The sequence below is a fragment of the Alexandromys fortis genome, unplaced genomic scaffold (genome assembly GCF_014885135.2).
Source record: "Alexandromys fortis isolate MF-2015 unplaced genomic scaffold, M_Fortis_MF-2015_v1.1 scaffold_8_1_9099942, whole genome shotgun sequence".
NCBI classification, from domain to species: Eukaryota; Metazoa; Chordata; class Mammalia; order Rodentia; family Cricetidae; genus Alexandromys; species Alexandromys fortis.
The window spans coordinates 605,507-625,786 of NW_026067898.1; the positions used below are offsets into that span (position 1 = coordinate 605,507).

Genomic DNA, 20,280 nt, shown 5'->3' on the forward strand with positions numbered 1-20,280 from the left:
GTCTCCAGAAAAAGAAAGAGAGAGAGAGAGAGAGAGAGAGAGAGAGAGAGAGAGAGAGAGAGAGAGAAGGGCTGGGGACATGGCTCACTTGGTAAAGTGCTTGTTTAGTATGCCTGAGCCTCGAGGGTCCATCCAAAGTGCGACTTTAACCAGGTGCAGTCTCTAATCCTAACTAAGGAGACTTGGAGGTGGAAGGGGTCAGAAGTTCAAGGTCATCTTCAAACTGCAGGTTAGAGAGGCCAGCCTGGGTTACCAGCCTGGGTTAACGTGGAATCCTGTCTCAAAACACAAACAAGTGAAGACTGCTGTGGTTGCTATTCACAGAGCTCTGAAGTAGCTTGGAAAACTGCCGAGTTCCACAAAGGTAGGTGATGGGGAGTCCCTGAACCCCTGAACAGCTGGGCCGCGGCACCAAGAGAGGAACTAACATCCCAAGTGACTACGACAGGCTGGGCACTTTCCAAACCAAAGTTACTAACTGTTCAGCTCAACCCAGTGTGCTTCAAACCTCACAAGTTTTCACACAGACAGTAGGCAAGGTTTGCAGCTAGACCGCAGTGGTTGGAGGCAGGCCTGGCTGGCTGGTACTTTTTTCTGATGTTTTCATTCCTGCGAGCCAGGTGAAGGAACAGCTAAGCAAAAGCTTGGCAGCCGAAAGGCACGGGGAGTTCTCTGGCAACAGCACATGGCGGCTTTGATGGTGGTTTTACTTCTTAAATGCCTTGCTGGCTGCAGAGTGGGAAGTGTGGCTGAGCAGTAGAGCTCTTGTGTATGTATGTGTTTCAGTCCAGAAAGACGCACAAGTGCACACACACATATACACATATACACACGTGCGCATGTGCTCGCACACATGTGGACACACACATATACACACATGCACACACACGCGCTTCCAGACCTTTTACCTCAGGCTCAAATTCCTTAGCTCAGTACAAGGAGCTCCACAGGAAAGGTTCTAACTCAAGAGCATCGTGGTTCCTCTTGAGACTACAATAAAATATGAATCCATTATCTATGAAAACGTCTCATGAAGTGAGCACAGACATGCACCCTGAAGTCACAGTGGGGTTGTGAGCCCTATCCTTGAGACTTTAGTGTCCATAAACTCCTGTGTCTGGAGCTTGCTGTTCCTCATCGTCTCCGATGTTCCCGTCTTTCTCTTGGGGTCTCTGAGCTCTGTGAAGTCAGGAGGAGCTCCTTGAGCAGATGTGCAGCGAAGAGCCCGGCCAGCTGGCTTCGCACCTTCCTGTCTCCGCACCTGTTCTTGCCGTGGGAGTGAAAGATTCACGTCTTCATTTTGGATTCACGTGTCCTGACAGCGCTGCTCAAGCCTCACCTTTGTGTGGAAGCTGCCCACGTCTATCCCCAAACTCTCTGCTGACCTCTTCGGAAGCCCCCTGCTCATCTCAAAAGATCAGTTTCCTTCCTCCTTCCCCACTCCACGGGCTGGAAGCCTGTTGTGGGTGCAAGAACAACCGTGTTGTAGGTAATTTGCACGGCTGCTGCCTATCATCACAGACCTGGCATACAGTAAACTGCTATTCAACATTTGCTGAAGGGATGAGAAGGGAATGGCAGGAAATAACGCTGGGAAGGAGGATAAGATGACTTTGAACTATAAAATATCCTGGGTTTTATTGTTTTGATTTTGTTTGAAGGGAACAGACATGGTTAAGCTTGTATGTTTTTTTCTGAAAGATTTATTTACTTATTATTCATACAATGTTCTGCTAACATGTGTACACACCAGAAGAAAGCACCAGATCTCATTACAGATGGCTGTGAGCCACCATGTGGGTGCTGGGACTTGAACTCAGGACCTCTGGAAGAGCAGCCGGTGCCCTTAACTGCTGAGCCATTTCTCCAGTCCTGTATATTTAATGAAAAGAGGGTATGTTGGGAAAGAAAGCTAAGTAGGAAGCCTCTGTAATAGTTCAGACTGTGAAGGGTGGAAAGGCCTGTAAGCCCAGCACTTGGGAAGCTGAGATGAGGCAGGATGACAGGCTCAACTGCAAGGCTAGTTCTAGGCCAAGGCGACAGAGCAAGGCTAAGACCAGAGAATGGGGGCTCTGGAGACGTGACTCAGACATTAGGAGTACCGGTTGCTCTTGCAGGGGACCTGAGATGCATTCCCAGTCATCCACGTGGTGGCTCCAGGTCAGGTACGTTAATTCAGCGGAACTCGGTGCCCTCTTCTGGCAGCCACAGGCACTGCATGTACGTGGTGCACTTGCATGACTTCTGGCGAAACACGCAAGACACGTAAGATAAAAACAAACAAATCTTAAAGATTCTACTCCAGAGGCACACGTGAGGTCTCGGGAAACTGAACAAGGACCGTGATGGGAATGTATAATTAGGGAGTGTATGATATGCCACTATGAGGATGTATAGTAGGGGAGAGTTGGATCTAGCCAGGAGCTCAGGGAATGGTCTTTAAGGGGGATGGGGAAGCTGAGACCTGAGATAAGAATCAGCAGGATTTGTCAGTCCCCAGGAGAAGGAAACCTTACATGAAAGGTCAGTTCCTAGAGTTGGAGAGAAACATACAGAGGAAGGGATCGCAGCACAGGTTGCTTCTGAAAACTGCCCTTCCAGGCCTGTCCTGTTGGGTCTTCTAAGCCTGTGGGCCACTCAGGAATGTAAAGTGACCGTTCTCTAACCTCTCTTGCCTATGTCAATAGCGGCACTAACTCATCCCGGGCTTAAGTGACAGAACTGGAGACACCGGATTCTGCTCCCTGCCTCCATCTTCACGTGCAGCCTGCCAGCAGCCTGTAGTTCCTACTCTAAAGACTCCTTGTCTGCATGCACCGCCTTCCCAGCTCCTACTGCTCACAGAACTCAGGGTGGACCCCTGCGGCCTGACCTTCCCAATCCCACTCCACTTGATCCCACATATAACCAGCGTAAGCTACCGGAAAAGGAGCTTTATCTCTTGAAATGTCTGTGTCCTTTTGTTACTGGCATTGGGGTCAGTGGTTATGCTTTGATAATCCAGGCTCAGCCTCCCATCTACAACAAGTCAATCAGAAGAACCAAATTCACAGTGAAACACAGAAGCAATTTATTTTTTAAAAAATATTTTTTTATTATGTATACAATATATGCCTGCAGGCCAGAAGAGGGCACCAGACCTCATTACAGATGGTTGTGAGCCAACATGTGGTTGCTGGGAATTGAACTCAGGACCTTTGGAATAGCAAGCAATGCTCTTAACCGCTGAGCCATCTCCCCAGCCCCAGAAGCAATTTCTTTAATGTGGCCACATAGAGAAAAGGAAAAAAGAGATGTAGTGACCCCTGTGGAAGTCCCCTCTGTGTGCTATGATTACCATAGCAAAGCAGAACTTAGGTAGGTAGGGAAAGATAGGCTGAATGCTGGGAGAAAGAAAGGCGGAGTCAGGGAGATGCCATGGATCCACCAAAACTTTGCTGGTAGGCCACAACCTGGTGGTGATGCACAGATTAATAGAGATGGGTTAAAATAATATGTAAGAGTCAGCCAATAAGAAGCTAGAGCTAATGGGCCAAGCAGTGATTTAATTAATACAATTTCTGTTTGATTATTTCAGGTCTCAGCTAGCCGAGCAGCTGGGAACCAAATAAGCAAGCCCCTCCTACAGACCCCTGTGCCTCAAGTCCATCTTTGGGGTCCTGTCATAAGGTTTAGGCTTAAGTAGAGAACTAGAAGGATGCAAAACTAGGCAGTCCTGGTCAGGGTGTGGGTCCACCCATCACTGACCCATCAGTGCTTGGACAAGGTGGTCTGACCAGTTGTCAGAAGCCTGTGGTCATCTTCCAAGAGACAAGGTCCCCTCCGGTTGGCACTTACTTTCTCTCCCCCAGCGTGAGGGTCCTGAAGAAATTCCAGTTTGTTGTTGGCTATGTTGGCTGTTATTTTAATACTATCCCAATGAGGAGCTTTAGGGTATCTCCATTCCTGTTTGGAGGAGGGGTCCCTCTTGCTCGGGCTCGAACAATGACTCTGTCATCTGTGTCTCTATGCGGCTTTCAGCCCCTCTCCCTCCCTTCTCCTGTCTCTGTGACTTAGCCCTGAAAACCTCCCTCACACCGTTAACACTTCATGCTTTCACCTCAAGTACTTCTTGGGCCTAGAACATTCTGATCTGGCACAGTAAACTAATCCTTCAAATCCGAATTAAAGGTGATTTCCTAAGTGCCCTGTTCTTTGCAATAACTTGCCGGACCCGATCTGTAAATCCCTTTGCTGTGTGGCCTATATAACACTTGACTTTTCTTATGGTAAACTCATCACAGTGTGCCTGTTTCCTCTGACTGAGTGTGTGCCTCTCAGGACAGGTGCCTGCATGTGCCTTCCCTCTGGACACCCACCCTCCAGGCCCACTGTCTGGCAAATCCTACTCTTCCTCTAAACCTTGCTAGTCTATTGCTTTTACCTGATGCCCAGACTATGAGCACATTCCTTCCTGGAACCACGTAGCTCCTTGGACACCTTTTATAACACTTATTGAAGGGTCTCTGGATTACAGTTCAAGGAGGGCACTGGAGACAGACTGTCCTTCCGGACAAGAGATATATTAGGAGAAATAGCAATGCCTTGAAAAGTGGTTTCTAGGGGTTCTGAGAAGAGCACAGACCCCAACACTGTAGACAGTCAGCAGTAAGGGGTCCCTTCTTACAGGTTTCAGAGGAAAAGGAAAATTCCATGCACCATTAATTGAAAAGTGTCCACAGCACAGGCCTGCCTCTGATTCCCAGGGATTGTGGGTAGAGGGTATTGCATAAAGCAAGCAAGAAAGAAATCTTGCTAGTGTATGACTTAAAGGATATGGGGGGAACAGGGGAGGAGGGGCATGTTTACTTACGGTGGACCCATTACCTAGGTGAGTATGGGGTGCCACTGGTACCCTCTGATATCTTGGGAGTCTAGTAGCTTGGATCTATCTTTGAGGAAGTAAGAACAAGGGTGCCAGGGACAGCAAGATAGCTCAGCGGATAGATGCTTGTCACCAATCCTGTGTTTGAGCCCTGGAACCCACATGGCGAAAACTGATGCTTGCATGTTTCTCCCTGACCTCTGACATATGTGCACATACTTACCCACTAAATAATTCTTTTTAACTAGGGCACTTCTGGCCCTGCCCTTCACTGGCTGGGGGAGAACTGCACCCCCAGAGCTGCCCCTACTCCATAGGCATGGGAGAGCTGGCTTCACCATAGTGACAAGATCAGATCAACTCAGCTACCACCCAGGCACACGTCCAGGGCTGTGGGTGAGAACTCCCCAACCTCTAACCCATCTATGAACTGCTGGAGCACGTGAAGGGACCGGTCCTGTAGAAACCGGCTGCAGGATCTCTAAGACTCAGGACGGCAGCAGGATATCCAGGAGGAGATTCGGTGAGGGTCCAGTATTGATGGTGTACCAGAAGCCAGAGGGCTTGAACATGATCAACAACTCATTATACAATGGACGTTTGCAAGTGAAGCTGTGTGGACCAGAGTCTACAGCAGAGTACCCAGCAGCTCCCAGTGCCACCAAGACAAATGAAGAGGGGACAGAGAGGCAGGAATGATGGAGGAGCCAAGTGGGGTATTTTTGTTTTGGTTTTTGTTTGTTTTAATTAATATCTTTATTTGCATTTTTTATTTTTATTATTTCTTTTCAAGTTTTGCTGGGTGGTGCAGATGCTACAAGGGTGAAGGGTGGGTATGGAGGGACTGGGAAATGAGTGGTATTGGGGTACATGATGTGAAATTCCCAAAATCTCAATTTAAAAAAAATGTTTAAAGTGAATAAATTAGGGCACCTGCTATTCTTCTGGAGTCCAGGCACCTGGGGAACCTACTAGAGGAGAAAGATAGGCTTGGGGAGGGGCAGGCTTGCCATTTCCTTTACAACAGCTGTGGAAAAGAGGCTGCTACACATGGGTGTGACTTGCTCAGCTCCTAGTCCAAAATCTGAAGGTTTTCACAACTACAAAACCACCTGTTTTTCGTGTTTGTCCCGCCAGCTAGCTTCCAGACCCTCATTCCACCGTGTCCTACCACCTAAGAAGATGCTCAGACAAGACCCTCTCGGCTTAGCACTCCTGTGCACATCCAGAAAGCACTTCCTAGCTTTTTGCAGAGCCTAAGAACCTTCCCTAGATGGTGAAGGGTCTGCCTCCCCGTCAGAACAGCATCCCCCACTGCAATAGATGCTCTAAAAAGGGCAAGTGTCTTCGGTCTGATCTGATGTATCCCAAGGGCCTAGAATGGTACCCAACACAGTCCCACATAGGTCCAGAATAACCAAGAGTCTCAGACAACTTCTTGAGGTACATAGATACCACGAGTATGAGTTGCCTGTGGCTGAGTTACCCCAAAATATAATGCGTAGAGCAAACATTTCTTATCTCAGCTTCTCCAGGTTAACAGGAGATAAAGAGTGGCTGGGCTGGGTCCTGACCTCCAATATCTCTCCCAGGCTGCAAAGTATGGCTGCTCTCAAAGCTAAGCAAGGGCAGACTCACTCACATGGAGGGAGGGGCAGAGGGGCGTTCACCTTGTGAGGGTGGATTACCTCAGGGGCCTCTTCACAGGTCAGCTCACAGCATAAGTGCTGGCTTCATCAGAGTTAGTCAGGAAGAGAAGTAGAATGTGCAGTCCTTCCTAACCACAGCCTTAGCTAGGGCCTTTTTATAAGAAGTCTCGTGGTCTTGTGCACACTGCACACAGGAAGGGATCCATCTAAGAGCACAAAAACCAGGCAGTATCCCGAGGCCCCAGAAATCTTAGAAGTTGCATGCCACAGGATGCGCTATCAGCAGAAGGCATAGGCCAGAGCCCACCGAGTCAGGCCAGTGAGGAGGAGGAGGAGGAGGAGGAGGCAGAAACTAGAGGTGAGAGATTTGGGGAGAGCTGAGGCTTTGACCACCTTCCAATAGGCTGCCATCAACCTGTAACGCAGATTTACAGATCTTCTGACTTTTTAAAAGCAGCCAAAGCTTAGAATTTTGTGAGGTGTTTCCTGAATTTTGAAACAGGGAAAAATCAAACCAAACCACATCTGGGCTTATACTTCCTCCCAGAACAGGAAGAACCTAATTCAGTCATTTTTCTCACTCTTTGAATATGTCTACTGTCTCTCCAACCTTCCACTCCACCCTACTTGTTCACCGGCAGCAAGAACCTAACCAACACACTCTGTGCCCGGCCCACAGAAAATGGTCTGAAAATGCAGACTAGCTGCAATCTTATCTCCTTAGGGAATTGCCCTTAAGCCAAGAACAGCAGCTTAAGCAGCCTTGGGTCTGTAACTTAGGATCTCAGCTCTGCCTTGGTCAAGCGATTAACTCTTGAGGGCCTCAGCCTCTTCATCCCTAACATGGAGCAGCTGTACCTGTTTCTGAGTTGTTCCGACGCTGAGAAGAGTAGTCCATGTGAGGAGAGCTTATCTACGGCAACTCAACCGCGGGAGCTGTCTTCTCCCAGCAGCCCTCTTTCCTCGCCGTCTGCACCGCGTCTCTTCTGTTAACGCTATCTGGCTGGGAGAGTGAGCCTTTGAAAAGCAGAGCTGTCACTGACACTGAAAAGTTTAAATCCTCTAACAGTCTGTTGATGCCCTTAGCAGGCGAAAATCCACATGGTTTAACACAGCCCACTCCCTAGGCTGTTCTGGAGCTGAGCCTGCCCAGGCTTCTGAGCTCATCGCTCAGCTTTTCTCTTCACACTCGGTGTTGCCACCACACTGTGGCTGTTTCCCAGCGCGCCACACTTCCCTGCCGCAGCAAAGCCTGAGCGTCATCCCGAGCTGGAACCTCTTCTCCGTCTGAGCACCAAGCCTCATTTGTTCCAGCTGTGTACTATCAAGAGAATACTCTCGTCCCTTTTAGCCCTGATGGCAGATACAGTATCTCTTCTCCTCACAGTGACTCCTCTCTCTTCCTAGCAATGGGCAGAGCACAAGAAAATGCAGTAACTTTGTGGCGTTGGCCCCAGCAGTTAGGACCTGAAGGCTGACAGCGCCATCTGCTGGCCTAAATTTGTACTTCAGCATTTAGAAAGCCTTCAGTGTCTTCCCACCCAAAAGAGACAAAGGTTTTGAAATTTTACATTAGTCCATCCAGAGCAGTGGTTCTCATACGGGACTGTATTAAAGGATGCTGCGACCCTTTAATACAATTCCACATGTTGTGGTGACCCCCAGCCATAAAATCACTTTGTTGCTACTTTATAACTATAATTTTGATACTGTTATGAATTGTAATATAAATATGATATGAGGATATTCAATATGCAACAGAGGTCACGACCCACTGGTTGAGAACCACTTGCAGTGTCTTTACTTCCCATAAAAATTAGCAAATTATTTAGTACTTGGTGTAGTTTAGATACTTTTCTAAGCGTTTGAGTTATTAGTTGTCAGAGGCAGTAGGACATTATTGAAACTTTTACAGTTAGGGTAACTGAAGCAGCCAAATGACTCTCGGGCCATGCAGCTAGAAAACCTCAGCCAAGACCCAAGCCCTGTTTGGACTGGTAAGCTCAGCAAAACCCCTGCCTCTGTTGTCCTTTACTCCACACCATGAAAGCTGCACTCCCCCGAGGGCCCTCAGAAACAAGTCAGGCTGCCTCTCCGAGCCGGTTTCCTCTCAGACCTTCAGTGTGGCTGAGTGGACGCTCTAGGACACGGAAGGGACTGAGGAGCGGTCTGAATCAGATGGACACAGACGGCGAGTCATCCAGACCACTTTCCGTGACGTTCGGCCAGCCTCATGCCTTGACACCACCATCCTGGGCAGAGTCTGGCTACTTCTTCCTAAATCCATCCACTGTCACGACCTCTAAACCATTCCACTTTAGTGTGTGCTATGAGGAGAAGTGACTGCTTGCCTCCACTTGAAATCAAATTAAAATCAAATGTCAAGAGCTTCCTACCTGAGTCACCTGCTAAAGCGCAGAGATCTGTTACATTCAGGGCCGCACAGCAAACAGCACATCCTGAACAGAAACTCATTAACCTCACCAGTCTATGGTCCTAACACAAAACCCAACCCCAAATCACACAGAAAGACCCAGAGCATCAAATACTGCCTACTGCTGGATGCTTTAACTGAGCCATTACTCCAAATACTAAAGACACTGCTTTGCACAAATTTATTTTAATACAGATATATACATATACACACATACACAGTCACAAACCAGCGTGACAAGTTCCCCTCTTGAGCCAGGAGGGCTCTCCCACATCCAGGGATCCTGGAGATGCTCTGGAGAGCCTAGTCTGACAGTTTTCACATAAACACCCACTAGGGACATGTTAATCAGATTAAATGGCAAGGTGCACCCAGGTGTGCTCTGCCTGGGCCTCATGCTGGTCCAGAGCTCTGCTGGACCCTCTTCATCAGCTCTTCATCCTGCATTGACAACTCTGTCAACTTTTTGCCCATCCTCTCATGGATGTCCAAGTACTTGGATACACATCGGTCCAGGCACACACACTCGCCTTTGGACAGCTCTGCTTCCTTGTAGTTGGGAGGCACACACTTCCGGTGGCAGGCACTGGTCATCCTGAGATTAGAGAGGCACAAGGTTGAATCAGTACCTTTCTGTGATGTCCCAGGAACCTTCAACAACTCCAACCTTACTGTACTGATTTTGCCTCACCCTCTCCCCCACGAAAACAGTGGAAATCCTGTTTTCACTTCAGCCACCTTAGAAGGTTCTTCAGACTAAGAACCTTGTTTGAGTCACGTATAAGACTAGTTAAAGAGCAAAGACTTGATGGATGCTGGCTGTGCGCCAGGCATCGTGCTAACTGCTAACACAGACTGTTATGTAACTAACCCTCACAGCAGCTAAGTGGGGCGTGCACAATCAAACCCCCACTTTACAGACGAGGACATTAAGACAGAAGTGCTCAGTAATTTGCTAAGGATCACACAAAGCCAAGTAGTCTGATTTCCCGTCTGCATTTTAAAAACCATTCCAGCAGGCAGTGGTGGTACACGCGCCTTTAATCCCAGCACTGGGCGGAGGCAGGCAGAGCTCTGAGTTCAAGGCCAGCCTGGTGTACAGAAGAAGTTCCAGGACAGCCAGAGCAAGACAGAGAAACTGTGTCTTGGGGGGAGGGATACGGTGGGGGAGGGAAGAATTCTAATTTGTAGCCTCCAAGATAAATCAACCAATGAAAAGAGCTTCTGCTGACTCCAACCAGCAGGTGTCTCCCTGGTTCCTGACGGGCATGCCTGATGCTAACGGCTTTAATGTTCAATACTGGCAACTCCTTCAGAACAGTGTCATTATGCCAGTTTTACTGATGATACAGTTACCAGACAACTTCTCCAAGGATACTCAGCAGGTGACAGGTTTATTTCCAAACTGGCCAAACAGCTACAAGCAACAGTTGCGAAGTCAGCTCTAAGGACTGGCTCTGACCTTCTACTCATCAGCTCCGAACCCTGACAGTACTAAGCCCCTTGATACCTCAATTCCCCTATGTTAAAATGGCACTAATAAAATTAAAGTTAACCCACTGATTTTACTTTCTTTTTTTTTTTAACTGGTGTTCCTTATCCCAGACTGGTCTCAAACTCACTTGTAGCCAAGGATGACCTTGAACTATTGACTCTCTGGCTCCACCTCTGGGCACTGTGATAACAAGCACCACATCAACGTCAAAACAAGGGCGTCCTGCATTCTAGACAAGCATGCTACCAGGGAAGTTATTGCCCCTTCACCCAGTGAGTTATTTAATATTAAAGATAAAAAAAATGATAATGGGGGGTTTGAGAGACAGTTCGGTGGTTAAGAGAACTCACTGCTCTCGCAGAAGACCTGGGTTTGGTCAGCACCCACTTGGTAGCTCACGACTGTCTGTAACTCCAGTTCCAATGGCTCTGATACTCTTTGGCCTCTTCAGGCACACGGTGTACATACATACATAACATACATGCAAGCAAAATATCCATACATGTAAAATAAAAAGAAATAAAGACTATAAAATGACCATGTATATAAAATGCTGTGCAAGTGTCTGATACGGAGTTAAAGTTCAATGAAGACTGTGTGTGCACACCTTTAATCTCCAGCACCCAAGAGGGAGAGGCTGGTGACCTCTGTGAATTCAAGGTCAGCCTGGTCCACACAGCATGATCCAGGCTAGCCAGGGTTACACCAGAGACCCCATCTCAAAAAAAAAAAAAAAAAGTTGAATGAATATTAGCTACTACATGGTATTAACCACTAACTGACTTTGCAGGCGGCTAAGAAGGCAAAGTCACTAGCTGCCAAGCCAGAACTGAGTCCCATCCCTGGGACCCCTGGTGGAAGGAAAGATGGACTCCTCTAACCTCCGCTAGTGCGCTGTTGTGGTGTGCACGCTGGCTCTCATAACAAACACAAAATACAGAAACAAATTCAATTAAATGGGTTATTTAAAAAAAAAAAGTTAACACTAGTTGATTTTAAAACTGGACAGGAGAGCCGGGCGATGGTGGCGCACGCCTTTAATCCCAGCACTCGGGAGGCAGAGGCAGGCGGATCTCTGCGAGTTCGAGACCAACCTGGTCTACAGAGCTAGTTCCAGGACAGGCTCCAAAGCCACAGAGAAACCCTGTCTCGAAAAACAAAAAACAAAAACAAACAAACAAACAAAAAAAAACTGGACGGGAGATCCTCCTCCACGTCCCTTTTACTCCCTCTCAATAGCCAAGTCCTTCCAAGTGACCTTAATTTACCCTAGCCAAGCACACGGGGAGGGTGGGGCAGAAGGCGGGGGTGGGAAAAGCAAGCCCTTCTCTCTGTCCCGGTAAGGATGACTCGGGCTCAATTTCCAAGACAAGGGTATCGTGAAGCAGGTTCTCATTACCTGTTGTACATGTCGGCCATCATCTCCACCTCCAGCTCCGCAGCCAGCTGCTGGGCTCTTAGCGGATCCATGTCAGCCGAGCACGGTGGAGAACGGCCTCCCGGTCTTCAGTCCTAGGAGCAGACACGATCGTCAGTACCGACCCCTCCCGCGTCGCCCTAGCATCCGGGGGCTGCAGGTTTCAGACCAGGACCACTGCCCCCAGCAAACGGAAGTGGAAGCGAGGCCCTGCCAGGGGACGGTGCCGGCTCAAGATCACCCAGGGTGTCACCAGCAGAGCCCAGGGCCGGAAACCGAGGCCAGAGGATCGGCGGCAGCCCCGGGACACCCGAAACCGTGGGCCCGGCCGGCGCGGCCCTGGGATCCGACCCTCAGCACCACCGTGGTTGCTGCAGCCGGCGCGGAGGCTGCGCCAGCCACGACGAGGGCATCATCGGGGTCACTCCGGGGTCCGACACCGCGGCTCACACACCCCCGCCTGCGGCCGCTCACCGATCCTACGGCGCCCCTAGCTTCGGGTCAGCGGCGAGCAGCGGCCGGGCACCCAGCTAGGAACTGAGAAACACGTGGGTCACTTCCGGGAGGGAAGTCCAGCCTCCTCTGTGATCCGGAAGAAAACGCCCACCCGGCGCCGCTGGGAAGCCGGCTACCATAGAGACGGAGCCAACGGCGGGGGCTAGAGAGGACTCCGAGGGACCATCGAGGCTGGAGCGAGGGGCAGAGCGCCGGCAGCGCTGGAGGTCTTCGCGTGGTTGCAAGTGTGCAAAGGGCGCGCTCGCTTGATCGCAGACAGATCTTCTTTCCCAAAAGGAGCCCGTCGGTTTTGCATCCTCAAACCACCTGGATCACTTTTTAGGAACAAACCTCAATTCCCAGACGTTACCTCATACCCGTGAAATCAGAATCGCCGGGAGCAGGACCCAGATATTAGGAAACAAACGAGCTGGGTGTGCGCCCTTTAACGGTGGGAATGGAGAGAGAAGGATACAGGATTGCTGCTCGCAGAAAGAAGAAACATGTACAGAGTTTTTTGATCGCTTGTTTTTTTTTTTTTTTTTTTGAGACAGGATCTCAACCCAGGGTACGCTCTAATTTGCTGCGTGGCCGAAGATGAACTACAACTTATGATCCTCCTGCCTCTACCTCTCTAGTACTGGGTTAGAGATGTGCCTGATTTAACCTAGGCAATATAGGCAAGAATTCTACTTAGCTGAGCTGTTTTCCCAGCCCTAGAAGGTGTTTTATTGTACATCTCTATTATACCCACACACATATATATGAACAATACAAATAAATAATAATGAAAACATTGGTTTTTAATCTTTTAAAGATACTTTTATTAGGACACATCTACTACACACAGAAAACACAATCTGAAAATCACGATAACGGGGTGCAGGCACAAACACTGCCCCACGCCTAGATGATGAGTTGTGGGTAATTGGGAGATTCTGGGAGAGGGAGAATCAGCTCTCAGAATTTCTAATAAAAGCGTTTAAAAATGGTGTTTTTAAAAAGGAAGGAAACGAAAACACAGTCTTAATGAGCATCAATACAGCTATCACCAGAATGTGTTTTCTTGATCTCTTGTTGTCTTTAACAATGAAGTCTTTTTTTCTGAAGTGCTGTTTCCACATCTTCAGCTAACAGTGATTTTATTTTTCTGTCTCTCTTTGGCAGTCCTGAAGGTTGAATCCAGGGTCTCATGCATTCTAAACAAGCCCCCCACCCCCACCCCTAAACTAAACCTCTCATTTGGTGTAATTTTAAACTTTCAAATTTATTCATAAAAGCACAGGCCATGGGCAGGTGTTGAAGCCAAAGGACAACGTGTGGGTGTTGACTCTGTCCTTCCACTGAAAAGTCTGAACTTGCCCCATTTTACAACTGAGCCTGAGTTTCGGTTTCCTAAAAGGAAAAAAATAGCACGCACCCAGAGACGAGATAACACATACCAGGCCTGAGCCAGTCCCACAGTATCTCAGTACAATGACCAAAAAGGACAGTTCCTATAATCTCCCTAAAACATACCCTGCCTTGCCCAAGAATGCCCCCAAATGGTAAAACTATAACAATGGCCAATCAGGAACATACTAATGTAACCGATGCTTGCTTAGCCAATTACGTTTGAGATAACCTGTCTCTGAAAGTACCTGAGCAGTGCTTAAAAGGAACCTGCATGCTCCTCTCATGGTCATTTAGGCTTTGGGTTTGATATGCGGCTCCAGCATGCTGGAATCTTTACTCTTGAAAGAAGAAACACTCTTGCTGATTGCATACGTGTCTAGTGGTCTTTCGTGTGACTTCTCGAGGACCCTAACACCACCACATGGGTCCAGAGTCATCATACCAAAGCTATCAGGCATCATGGTAAGCACCGTAGCTCACCAAGACATCTCAACAGCCTGCTTATTTCTTAATGCAATCTATGGCAGATCTTAAAAATTAGTTCTCTTTCTGTTTCTGTGTGTGGAGGTCAGAGGATAACCTCAGGTTTTCATCCTTAACTTCCACTGTGTTTGACACAAGGGCTCCTGTGTTTGTTGCTGCCTGTGCCTGGCTGGCTGGACTGAAAGCTCCCTCCTGACTCACTGTAGGAGTCCTGGGATTGGGGACCCATCCTATCACGTCCGCTGTTCCATGGGTCCTGGAGATCTTAACTCAGGACATTACTATTGCAAGCCATTTCCCCAGCCTTATTGCAAATATTTTCTCTGGAAACTCTCAGAAGAGTCTTTTTAATTGTAATTAGAACATTTAACATATGATATTTACTTGTACAGTGTAGTAGTGCTACTTATGTGTGCTGTATTGCACAGAAGACCTCTAGAATGTATTCATCTCTAGAATATATTCTTCAGTACGTTCCAATCATCACAGAAAGGCTCTGTATTTGCCACTCACTCTGGGACATTACTTTCTTGGATGGGACTCCAGCCCCAAAGAAAGGAATTCAGGATCTCATTGGGACCTGTCACCCATAAGAAACTCAGAGAACACAAAGATAGATGCCTTCTTGACTGTCCTGAGAGGAGCAGGAGGTGAGAGGAAGTGAAATATACCCAAATTTCACTGCTGTCTCTGCTGTGGCTGTCCCTCATCCCTTCTTGCCTCTACTGATGATTCTCTGGCCCAGGTCAGAATCTGTACTGAATCACCAAGTCAGTCCCCTCTCTACGGCTGCCCTCCCCTCTCTTGCCGATACTTCACGTCTGACTGTTCTCAAACAGCAGCCAGAGTGATGTCAAAAACTAAAATTAGATCACGTCACTCACCCCCTAAATACTGCAGTGGTTCCTAATCACAGAGCAAAAGTCAAAGTCTGCTCAATAGCTTGTAAGGTCTTGTATTATTTTTCTCCGTGATGTGATCCATTACCTCCGTTACCTGAGAACAGCAGCCTAAAGGAGGAAGGGTTGACCTCGGTTTTCAGTTCAGGAGAAACCTTCCATTGTGGCAGGAATGGGCAGCAGCTCGTCACATCAATGACCACAGTCAAGACAGACAGAGAGAAGGACGCTGATACTCAGCTCACGTTATTTTTATATCCAGCCAGCTATTCCCGTCCAAGGGAAGTTGCTACAGACTTTCAGCATGGGTCTCCCACCTCGGTTAACCCCATAGAGAATTAGCTTGTGGACATGCTAGAGGTTTATCTTCTGGGTGCTTCTAGGTCCTATTAAGTAGATCACCAGTACAAGCTAGTACAAATCTCACACGATCTGCCAACCCTATCTTCTTCCTCTTCTCCCCAACTGCTCTCCTGCCCCAGGACTTTCCCCAGCCATGCCGATATCCTCTCTTTTCATCATACACATAAATCATATCCTCTTCTTCCTAGTTACTATTCTATTTGCCAGGGATGCTGGTGCCCCTCTCTGTCACAGACTTCAGTCCCAAACTTACTTGAGATCTTCATTCCTATATCATTTGCCCTATCTAATATATCCTCCTCCCTAAGAAACAAAGCAAAAACACAAAACTCTATCGATTATTTGTCCTGATTCACCTTGTTTTATAGAACCTGTCACATCCAATATATCACACATTTTACTTGTTTTAATGCAATTACTATCTTCCTACACTAAAGTTATCTTCTGCTAGATATTTTCTTTCGTGTCCAATTTCGTTGTCTCCAGCATTTACTTGGTGTTTGCTAGCCACTGCATCAAAGAACAAAAGGACTACCTGAGAGAAGTTGTGATGACTGATGCCACAATCTTCTGGGTTTTGTTGTTTTTTTTTAAATATTTATTTATTTATTATGTATACAATATTCTGTCTGTATGCCTGCAGGCCAGAAGAGGGCACCAGACCCCATTACAGATGGTTGTGAGCCACCATGTGGTTGCTGGGAATTGAACTCAGGACCTTTGGAAGAGCAGGCAATGCTGTTAACCTCTGAGCCATCTCTCCAGCCCCCTGGGTTTTGTTGTTTTTATTATCTTGTGACAGCAGGACAAGAAATGAGTTAAGGTAAGAAAAAAAAAACATCAAGCCAGAGAAATGTGGAAGAACTCATCTGTCTTTGGCAGATAATGTTTGAATGGATAAAGGAGACGTAGTAGGGACAGATGTTACACTTTTGAACATCGGTCTCCAAACCTGGATTCATGCAATAACCTCTCTTTCCTATCATCCCAGACACTGACCCCAGCTTATTTTCTTTTTTTCTGTTTTCCTTGATTGGCTCCCTAATTCAACATGTATTTATCAAGAGCCTAATAAGACCCTGGCAAAGCTCTAGGTCTATATCTGTGAGCATGGAAAATTGATTCCCTGTCCTCATAGAGGAGGGGAGATTCACAATAAATGTTAAAGATCTGCACTGCATGCATGCCTTTGGAGGTCGGATAAGGACATTGGATCCCCTGAAACTGGAGTTCCGGAGGGTTGTGAGCCATTATGTGGGTGCTGAGAACTGAACTGCATACTGGGTACTCTGTAAGAACAGCAAGCACTGTGCTCTTCAACAACGAACTATTTCTCCAACCCTAAGAATGAAATTTATTGTTATTTATCAAGACAGCATTTCTCTGTGTAGTCCTGACTGTCCTGGAACTCATTCTGTAGACAGGCTAGCCTCAAACTCAGAAATGACCTACCTCTGCCCACTAAGCATTGGATTAAAGTGTACCCACCTTGCCTGGGTAAGAATGTTTTGGTTTGGTTTGATTTGTTTTTGTTTGTTTGTTTGTTTCAAGACAGGATTTTTCTATGTAATTCAAGCTGTCCTGGAACTTGCTCTGTAGACCAGGCTGGCCTCAAACTCAAAGAGATCCGCCTGCCTCTGGCTCCTGGGTGCTGGGATTAAAGGTGTGCACCACCATACGTGGCTAAGAATGCAATTTCTGATTCCTGTGAACATTATGAAGTACATAAGCAGGCAGGAGTGATGGCGAGAGCTTGACAATCACGGAGGACCTCGCTGAGGAAGAGAAATTTGAGCTGGGTCCAGAACACTGAGAAGGAGCCCATCTCACAAAGAGCAGAAGGAAAACCCGGTCCTGAGTCCTGAAAGCGCTGGTTGGATTTATTTAAGGAACAGGAAGCAAGCCAGTGTGGCTGAGTGGAAGGGGCTGGGGGAGGGGAGTTGGAGGAGCCCACACTCTCCAAATGGTACCCTCCTTAAATTGTGGGACACACAGCCAGGATAAGGATTTGTTTTGTTTTGTTTTTCTGAGCAAAATTTCAATTCAGCACACACACACACACACACACACACACACACATCATATTCAGAGCTGATCATGTACCAATCAATCCTGTTCAAAACAGAACCGATGAGTTATGTATGTTATAGATGCTAAGACCGGTGTTTCATTGGCTCTCTCCATTCCTCTCTCTTCTTGGCCCCTCCCCTTTCAAGCTTCCTAGTCCGGTGCAAGCCCACTGTTGGCAGCTGCCTCATTTGCCACCTCCTGAGCCTACCCCTCAGCAGCTGCTCTGTCTAGGCGGGAGTAAAGGAGGCAATTAGAGGAAGCCTGGCGACAAGGGGCTGAGGGAGCCCAAAGGTCTAGCCTGGCTGTGAATGATCACGGGCGACCAGAGACCGTATTCTAAACAGGCTGTTGCTTGTCCGGGTTTCCAGGGCCAGAGCACCTCAGGAAGGAAGGTGATCACAGAAGAGATGCTGTTAGGGTCGGGCCAGAGTGATTGAAAGGCGCCACCTGTCAGATCTTCAGGGGAAATTTGAGCCTCCCAGTCTAAGAGAAAGTGTTGTACCAACAGGGCAGTAAACAATGCTCTTCCCAAAGCCCAGGCCTGGGGGGGGGGTGTGAAAGCAAGGAGGCGGGACTACGAGCTGGGGGCTCAAAGCCACCAGAAATTAAGGGATGGTCAGAGTGAGGCCACTCAGCTAGAACGAGGCAGGAGCTCCTAAGCTGCAGGCAGAACCCCACAGGTAGGAAAAGCCCTGGGTCCCTTTCTTATTAATCCCATATCTTCCAGCCCCTCCTCTTCCATCCAAGAGCCAGATCTTCTAACCGGGATCCTACAATGAGAAATTCAAGCTGCTTCTTTATCCTCTCCACTCTATCAACTGTTTTTAGCTGCCTAAAAGAGTCGGGAAGCTTGAGGTTGGGCACAGAGTAGCCTGCAAGCAGCGATTTATGAAGAGGGCTTAGCAGGACAGGTAGAGATCTCGGGGGCTTAGGATGCAATGGCCTCTCCGAGAAAGGGCTGAGGTGGTAAGGTAGGGGGCCTCAGAGCTACCGGGAGAGGGACTAGGCGGCAGTGGGAGATAGAGGCATCACAGAAATAGCCAGCATCTCTCACATTGTTCAAGGCTCAGAACTTGGGTTTTCCTTCTGGACTGGGGGAGCTGAACCAAAGAGCTGAACTGGACACAAGATAAGGATAACGGTTGAAGTTCAGGGGAACAGGAAAGGAGGAGTCAGGAGTAAAGCTGGGAAATGAAGTGAGTCTAGGATGCCCTGAGGGGAACTCTACTTATTCAGTGGGTCCTCCCCCAGGTGCGGGGGACTACTCTTCTGAGCTGGGACTTTGAGTGGACACTGGGCTGAGGATCTAGTGGGGAAAGTATCTTCAACACGTGCGCTAACCCTGGACTCCGGAAACCTAGGTTCTGGATATGGTCTGGCCTATTTAATTCTCCTATGACGTTAGTCCCAAGAACCATAATCCCTAAGCCAGACCCCTAAAGTATAAAATGAGGCTAGTCACCCCTTCTGAGGGGTCAGTCAAGGAACTAAAGTAAAAACAGAGTGCTTCAGCGTACTCTGTAAAGTGGGGGCAGAATCGTGAGTGCTGGGGCAGGGTGCTATCCTGCTCCTCAGTATTCAGGTCTTCTCTTCCTATTTATGACAAGCCTAGAGGGCAAAGTGAAGGTGATGAACTGGCAAAGTAGCTGAGGTGTGCGCGTGTTCCCATACATACCGTTGCCTCCCCCACCTCAAGGTAGCTGAGGTATATGCGTGTGTTCCCATGCATACCATTGCCTCCCCCCACCTCAAGACAGCTGTGTGTGCGTGTTCCCATATATGCTGTTGCCTCCCCCCACCTCAAGACAGCTGTGTGTGTGCGTGTGTTCCCATGCATACCGTCTCCTCCCCCCACCTCAAGTGTGTAGCCTGCAGCTACAAGGATAGGCGGTTGAAGCAATCAGCCATGTCTTAGCCAAATATGCCTCACTTGGAGGCATAAAAAAGGGTTTGCTGTCATCTTACTGACTTCAGTTCTCTCTGTGTGTGTCATTTGTAATGCCCTGGGGACCAGGTCAGATCATCACCCTGGCCCAGGAATGGCACAGTCAATCTTCAGCAGGCAAACTATGGGCTAAGGACTCTCCTTCCAAGTCCTGCCCACGTGCTAGTGGTCTGAGCCTTCCACCATCCATACGGGTGGACGGCTATTTCTATTTCTATCCAGGGAAACGAAAAGGCGGAGCAAGCATCACAAAGTGAGTGGTGGGAGCTGGCATCCTCCCATCACAGGACCACAATGCCATTCACCACTGGTGCATGCCACCTTCCCCACAAGGGCAAAGAACAGAAAGAGAAGAGGGTATGTGGCTCATTCAGATCTTGAGCTTGGTTTTGTCAAAGGGATCAATAGGACTGCCTCATGGAAGGCATTCCAGTAAGAAAAGAGGGCAAAGAGAAAACCCGTGCACAGGTAGGCTTAGGGAAAGGTGAATTCAATGATTTTCGAGCTATGTTTTTAGTTGTTTTTTTTTTTTTTAACTCAGTGACACCTGATACCTCCTTAAGTGCTAATGATGCTGTATCTCTCTAGGAGAGTGAAAAGTTGGCTATATTTGGAACAACCTTGGTCAGTGAATAAATACATCTTCCTCTCACTGTCAAGAGAACCTTTGGTTTGTCTTTCTTTTTTCTTCTTTCCTTCCTTCATTTCCCTTCCTTCCTTCTTTCCCTTCCCTCTCTTCCTTCTTCCTCTCCTTCCTTTCCTTTCTTTTCT

The 20,280-nt window shown here is 48.0% G+C and overlaps 1 protein-coding gene across 1 annotated transcript; it reads right to left on the reverse strand.

Moving 5' to 3' along the window:
- Positions 1-9,117: 9,117 nt before the first annotated feature.
- On the reverse strand, positions 9,118-12,482 carry Timm10 (translocase of inner mitochondrial membrane 10). Its single transcript, XM_050121275.1, has 3 exons — positions 12,334-12,482; positions 11,842-11,954; positions 9,118-9,542 (listed from the first exon to the last, which is right to left on the reverse strand). Exons 2-3 carry the CDS (start codon positions 11,910-11,912, stop codon positions 9,341-9,343), a joined length of 273 nt encoding a protein of 90 aa, XP_049977232.1. The 5' UTR covers positions 11,913-11,954; positions 12,334-12,482; the 3' UTR covers positions 9,118-9,340.
- Positions 12,483-20,280: the final 7,798 nt, after the last annotated feature.